The sequence below is a fragment of the Meleagris gallopavo genome, chromosome 1 (genome assembly GCF_000146605.3).
Source record: "Meleagris gallopavo isolate NT-WF06-2002-E0010 breed Aviagen turkey brand Nicholas breeding stock chromosome 1, Turkey_5.1, whole genome shotgun sequence".
In the NCBI taxonomy this organism is placed as follows: Eukaryota; Metazoa; Chordata; class Aves; order Galliformes; family Phasianidae; genus Meleagris; species Meleagris gallopavo.
The window spans coordinates 72,235,111-72,242,080 of record NC_015011.2 but is presented as its reverse complement, the minus strand read 5'-3'; the positions used below and the strand labels follow the sequence as shown (position 1 = coordinate 72,242,080).

Sequence of the window (6,970 nt, the reverse complement as noted above, 5' to 3'; positions counted from 1 at the left end):
GGGGCTGCCCTCGGGTCCCCGCTGAACCGGCTCCCGCGTGTCCCTCTCCGCAGGGTTCCCGCAGCCCCTCTCTCGCTATAGGGACGGCGCGGAGCTGCCCAAGAGCCAGGTAGGGCTCTCATCCCGGGGGTTGGGTGCGGGGTCGGGGAATTGGGCTGCTGGATGATGGGGACAGCCCTACCGCTAACGTCCGCTCTGTACTTTGTAAGCAACTGGCGCTGTGCTTCAGTCAGTGGATGGAGCTGTCCAACCAGCCCCAGGTAAGCTGCCTTTGGGCTCAGCGTTTTCATACGATCGAGAAGTTATCTGGAAACTTTAAACTGTTTTGTTGTGCGTTTTTGTTTTGTTTGTTTGTTTGTTTTCCCTCGTATCTTTCAGTGAAACAAAATTGGTGGGAAATAGTTCCCAAAGATGGTTATTTGTCTTGCGTTTTATTTCCTTTGCTGTAGTTATTTCTTGTCTGAGATGTGATCATGTACATAAGTGAACCTTTGTCCTGTGAGTATGGGACCCCCATGTGAATCCCATCTTTGCTCTCTCCTTCTCCTTGAGAGTCCTGAGATAAAACCCACCGGAGCAGCTCTTGTCACTGATATAGCAGAATTACCCTCTGGCCCTTCATCATCTGTCCTGCAGGTGTACAACTGGACCAGACTGATTTTTAGCATCTTATAGGATAAAATTATCTCTGTTGAACGTACTGGGCTCTGTGGTCAAACCTACACCAAACAGCTTCTCCTGAAATGCCTATAGATGAATGAGTGTAGATAAAACATGCAAATAAAGACAAATCCAAACCCAGCTAATTCTGGAACACTTGGCATAGGAAAGAGCATCTTAAATGTAAGTGATTCATTTAAGTCTGTTTCTAGCAAGAGGCTCTACTGACAACACAAGTCTTTCTGTATGCTCCTTATTACAAAATACGTGTTTTTCATCTCATACTAACATCAGTAAGCCTTACCCTGCTCTGAGTGGTTTTATTGGAACCACATACATATTACTTAAATTGTGCTGGGATTTGGGTGAAGCCTGTAAAACTGTTCTCTGTAAGACCCTTTACATGGTGTCCTAGTAAGTGTATTACAGAACTGTTTGGTTTTGCAGATCTCCAGCACTGTTTTGGATCTTTGTTATTCCATATTCAACAGCATGCAAACAAATGAGGTAAGGTGCAATTGCTGCTTTTACCTAAAAGCATCCCCTCCTCAGACCTTTCTCCAAGTGATAACGTATAATCTAACATTGTCATAGTTTGGGAGGTGCAAGAAGTACCAATGAAATAATATTTTTTCTCAATAGTGCTTTCATGTAATTCTTAATACTATTACATTAGAAATCAAGTTGTTTTTATTGAATCAGAGCTAAACATCCACTTACAAATGAGGTTAGTATTTTAAACTGGCCCCCACTTTTGGATAATAGAGGGTTAAATATACTAAAAAAATACACAACATTGGTTCAACAGCATGCCTAAGATCATGTTGAACATGGAAGCATATGAACTACTTTGTTAATTTTTAATATTTTATTGGAGCTTGTTTTTTTTTCTGATTCAGATCCAAAAACGTAAGCTGAGAAGTTGCTGATTGTATATATAATGTATACACTGAGCTATACTGAGTATAGCTCTTCCTCAGTGGTGCGGTCGTATTAGGACCTAGCTCAATATCAATTCTGCTTTAAAATGCTGTCTATTATCAACAGTTTGCCGTTCCCATAAAATTCATACTGCCCTTAGGTATGTTAAAGCTATTTCACTTGTGGAGTTTGAGTCCTCTGTTTTATTAAATCACAAATAGAGCCTTCAAGACAACAATAGAAAGTATTTTAGAATACTTTATATTTAATAGACAGATATTTCAACAACTCTTCTTGCCAGTGTCTTTGCCTTATTGTAATTCCAAGCATGTTTTCCTAAAGCAGCTATAACACTCTACAATACTGAAGTTTATTATATAAAAATTCTAGCATTTCTCTATTGACTTTGTGCTTCTACAGTTTAGCTAGTGAGGAGACATCCAGAATCAGCCAGTAGCCATTCCTGGTTACTACTTTAATAACTAACCTTACCAAAAATTCACCCTGTAAGTCCTCAAGGCTGGGAGCTGGATCTTACACAGTGTCTTTTCAAGAGTTACAGCAAACACTTGCAGTGTATCTACAATAGGATTTCTAGGTGGTGTCTGACAAAGCGGAGGCTCAAAGCAAAGTGTGAGATATGGAAGAACTATACCTAAAAAAACTTGTTGGGAAAACTAATGGACTATTTAGTTTCAATGTCTGATCTTCAAACAAATCTTGTAGATTTGTTTGGTAGATGGTAGTCTCAAAGGAATCAATAGGAAATAATATCTAAACAGTATTTGAAAATCCCTTCCTAAAATCAAGCCAATACACAGTTTTTAGCAGCTCACCTGTTGCCATGCTTCTTTCATATAATTAAATCTATTAGCTAGGACATTTGAAAGTCAGACTGAGTTATGTGCTGGTGTTTGTCTCTGCTTGATGTCCAGTAATCATCTCACAACAATTAGTATCCTCCATATCTTTGTAGTCTCTCCATTTGTGTCCTTTAAAGTATCTTGATCGAACATGCACTTTTTTCTTCTGCACTGTTTCTTACTGAGTTGGCATTAATGGGACCTGCTCTGTACATCATTTCCTCGGGGCTTGAACCAAGAACAGTTTAACAAGGCGAAATCCTCATCACATTGCCTGAATCCCAATTCTTTCATTCCTTCTTGCATATTTTCTTTTTGAATTCCTTCTCCCCAGTTTCCCCCCCACGTGCTTTAACTGTGCTCTCCTCCCGTCTTCATACTTTGCTCCTCTTGGGCAACTCATTCTATTCACTGGCATAGCAGCGGCTCTGGCTTGGAGCTATGCTGTTCCCAGCCAGCCAGATGCATGGTTGTGGGCAGCTGTGCTGCAGGCAGAAGGGCTCTCAAACCTTGCAAGTGTACTGGGCAGTAGGTTCAGGGCTTTGTGAGACACCTGGCTGTCTCTGTTCCCGTGAAATTGCGGGGAAAGTTTCTATTCCTCATATAGAAAAATGAGCAATTTTATGAAGAGTAAGAGGGGTGTGCCGGAAGGCATCAGCAATAATGCTTGGGTTGAAATATAAGGACAATTTTCAAGCTGGAGAGCAGCCCCATTTAAAGAGGGGAACAGCTATCAAGGACCATTTAAGCCAGAGGCATGGACTGCTATGCTTTGCACCCATTTGAGCTCTGCTTCTCTCCCCAGAAATAAAAGCATGTTGAACAGTGGGGTTGGTTAAAATGGGATTTAAAATAAGTCTTCAAAAAGATCCATTTGCTGCTGTTGTTCTTGTAGCTGTCTTCTGTGTGTACTTTTCTCAGAGTGGAAAACCTAATCAGTGACAGAGGATTACTACAACAAACAAACAAAAAAATGATGGCATCTTGATTAACTTACACTGTTGACTTGCAGGAATCACAGATTGCTGCTGCAGAATTTACAAAGAAGGTATGTAAAAGTAATAGCAAGTCAGTAGGAGTATGTAAGTGATATATAAGTTATATAAGTGATCTTTTTTAATGATTGGGAAGAGCTGAGCAGACCCTGCTTCTGCAAAGCAATGTACCATGTGTAAAGCTTCTTTTATACATCTTCTCAAGCCTGTGAATCTTTAATTACGGTAAATTAGTATATTTACACTAGACAGAATGGATTGTTGTAGACAGTGCCCTTTGGGTATTAATTTTTAATCAGCAGTCCAGATGAATGGGCATCGGAGACTTTCAGCATCTCATTATTTGCATGCTGCTGAAAGAGGCCCTGAATTATTGATAGGCTGATGGAATGACACTGAAACTTGTCAACAGATCTATGGAACTGAGTTTAAAATATTTTGTTAATGGTTTGTGTTTTATTTTACAGGATAGTCATGGGACTCTGGGACGGCCTTTTTTCCTTTTCAGGGTATTTGAATTTCTTACAGATTCTGTGTGACAGGCAATGTTATATCCATTACCATCACCTGCTTAACTTCACAAATTCTCACCGCACTTGTTTTGGTTAGACATCAAATCCCCCTCCGTTTGAAAGCTGAAAAAGCCATTTGCTTAAAAAACTCTGGTTCAGCTGAAAGACCACAAGATAATGAGATCTGGAGTGGTAATGAATTAAACTTTTTTTACTGTAAGATGTGACTGTGGATGTCTCAAGTCACGTCCTCTAAAGACAGAAGTAGTATGTGGCTTGTATGTCAGAAATGGCCAAGGTGCCTTCATAGTAAATCCCCCATATGAAGCATATGACCATGAGATTGTCCACATAGCCTGGAAGGTCTGAGCAGTAGGCAATGGCATGCTGTATAACAGAGTGAAAAGCATAAACAATGTTATAAACATCATAATTTCCCTCACTTTTTTTCACCCATTGGCTCAAACTATGGCATGGTCTAATTCAGAATACTCAGGTCTATGATTACATGATTAACCTTATAAGGTTAACACCAAGCTAGTTTTTAGGAATGTTTTCAACATTCCTAAAAGAAAAGAAATCTTCTAAAAAGGTTTTGGCATGTAACCATTGTGCCAATTCAGAGTCTGGTCAGGTGGTTTCAGGGCTGTTTGTATGTTCTTTGTCTGACTGCTTAGATGTTTGGACAGAGGCTGAACAAAATTTCCTGGTTCAGAGTCAAAACCCACCTTGCGTGGCTCCCTCTGATACTTAACATGTCTCTTTAAAAGAAATCTTAGTGCAGCCTTAACGGGGGATGTATTTTGCCGTGTTTATATATCTGACATCTAATATCTCTTTATAGCCCTTTCATTATTTTATTTTTCAGCCTCGAAATGGAAGAACTATTGAAGGCGGTGGTGAGTAGACCATCCAAAAGCAACCAGAACTTGTTCCATATTTCAATAATGAAGGAATTACTGAGGAGTTGTATGAACCTAGTACAAACCTAGGTACCCATGTGGATGTTCCGTATGGTCACTGAAAGCCATTGGGACCAAAATTCTTTCTTGCTCAAAGTGATATGGTATATGCTCTTGACAAAAGGATTTTCTTTAAGGTTCATTCAGGAGGTGTTTTCACCCTTTGTAAAATGATAGAAATGATACAGAAATGACAACTTTTTTTTTTTTTCTATTGGGTGTATATTGTACTTGGAACACAAAAGCTAGTAAGTCCTTCCTTATGATAAATGTGGACTCATCTCTGCTCCCAGTGACGTTCAGTCACCTAGTTCCACGTGAGAACCCACTAATACAGATCTCTGCATGCAAATCAGAGTAATCTTTACATCATAGTTAGGTCTTCTTGGAGTAAACCTGAGTAGAAATAGCAAGAACGGGGATGTAAGGAAGGAAGACAGTAAGATCTAGTTGTATCATGTAGCTCTTCCTTATCCATCTTTGAAAAGGTATATTAAATGTCTCAGCTTTAATGGAAAATGCACAGAATAATCAGTGTATATGCATGTCCTCCTTCAAATTCTATTCTTCCAATCTTTTATCTCATAATAAAAAAATCATTCTGTTTGCAACTTAAGGATCACATCCAAGTGTTGACAGGAAAGGTTATTTGTCTGGGGTGACAGGTCAGACGAGTAGCAAAGAAATACTGCAAAGAAAACACAAGCAAAGAATGCTTTTACTGTATTTTCAAGATGACCTCCGAAAGAAGGGAGACAATGACTGGAAGAGTATTATGGAGCAGCATGACAGTGTGCTTGCTCTGCTCTTACCCACAGCTCATTGCCCTGAGTTAGCTGGGCAGCAAGATCAACACTGTGCTTCCACTCTTCTGAAAGAAAGTCAGTGTAGTTGGGATATGTTGGAGACAGCAGAACTGCATGAGGAGGGAGGATTCATGTTTGAATGCACCTAACAGATCTGGGTAGTTAATCCCATATTTCAGACTTTCGCCTATCTTTATCTCAAGGTACAAGAATTTCAGGTGATTTCATTTATAACTTTAGGAAGGACTAAACACACATAACTGAATACTAAATCATATACAGATCAACATTTCCACATAAAATATGACATTGCATTCATTTATTTCAGAATACCATGGAATATGAAGTCTATGGGTCGACTTACCAGCTCAATAACTTGGTTTATACAAAAACAAGAGTCTGCTTGTTTCACTGTCTATTATGTGACTGAGTTGTCTGGAATTTACTGTTCTATATAATAAATTTGCAATCATGAATTCTTCTTGTTGTCCTTTTCTATTGTAGCAGGCACTAAACCTCATTGGGCTATAACATAACATTGTCTGGTTCTGACTTTGTTCAAAATCATTTGAATAGAGATAATTTTCAAATACTTTCAATGGTGCATTTTATATTTATTGTATCTTCTTTAATAGGGTCATGTAGGTAACTTTACTCTTTTGACAAATTAACATGCTTTCCAATCATTTAAGAAGATATGTCCCATGATAAGAAATAAAAGTTATCATAGATGTTTTAATGGGATAGTTCTTAGTTTGAATAATTTAAGGATTGAGTGTGATAAACAACGAATCCAAAACACTTTCAAAGAAGAGGAACACGTATTGCTGTTCACAGAAGTCTGTGGAATCAGATGAGAACATTTTTTTCAACCTTGCCTTGCTGGCTACCATAAAGCAGAAATAAGTCACTTGTGAGAGATGTCCTAAATATCTGCCCTTTTTACTGAAATCATGAATATCAATCGATGATGCAGCCAGTTGTGTTTGAACTGTAAGGAGCAGGTGACTTGTTTTGAAAAGTGGAAATAGTTATGGGCAGAAATCTTTAAGTACTGAAGCGATTACTTCCTTGGGAAAGGGGCATAATACAGCCATGGTGAGAAGTATGAGGCCTATTTGATGACAATACATCAGCTTTGGATTCCCTAGTAAAAAGTGACCCACAGCAGTGGTCTCCTCAAGCCCTTCCTTACCTTAGATTCATAGAATCATCTGAGTTGGAAGAGACCTTAAAAGGCCATCTAGTCCA

At 39.0% G+C, this 6,970-nt stretch overlaps 1 protein-coding gene across 1 annotated transcript; it reads left to right on the top strand.

Annotated features, from left to right (window-relative positions):
- Positions 1–25: 25 nt before the first annotated feature.
- Positions 26–6,195, top strand: NMS (neuromedin S; the record flags this gene model as incomplete). The annotated part of the gene is made up of 7 exons (XM_031554024.1): positions 26–109; positions 210–260; positions 1,108–1,167; positions 3,457–3,492; positions 3,907–3,948; positions 4,820–4,850; positions 6,048–6,195. Coding segments are annotated over 7 exons (321 nt in total), but the record flags the coding sequence as incomplete, so codon positions are not given.
- Between the last annotated feature and the right edge of the window lie 775 nt (positions 6,196–6,970).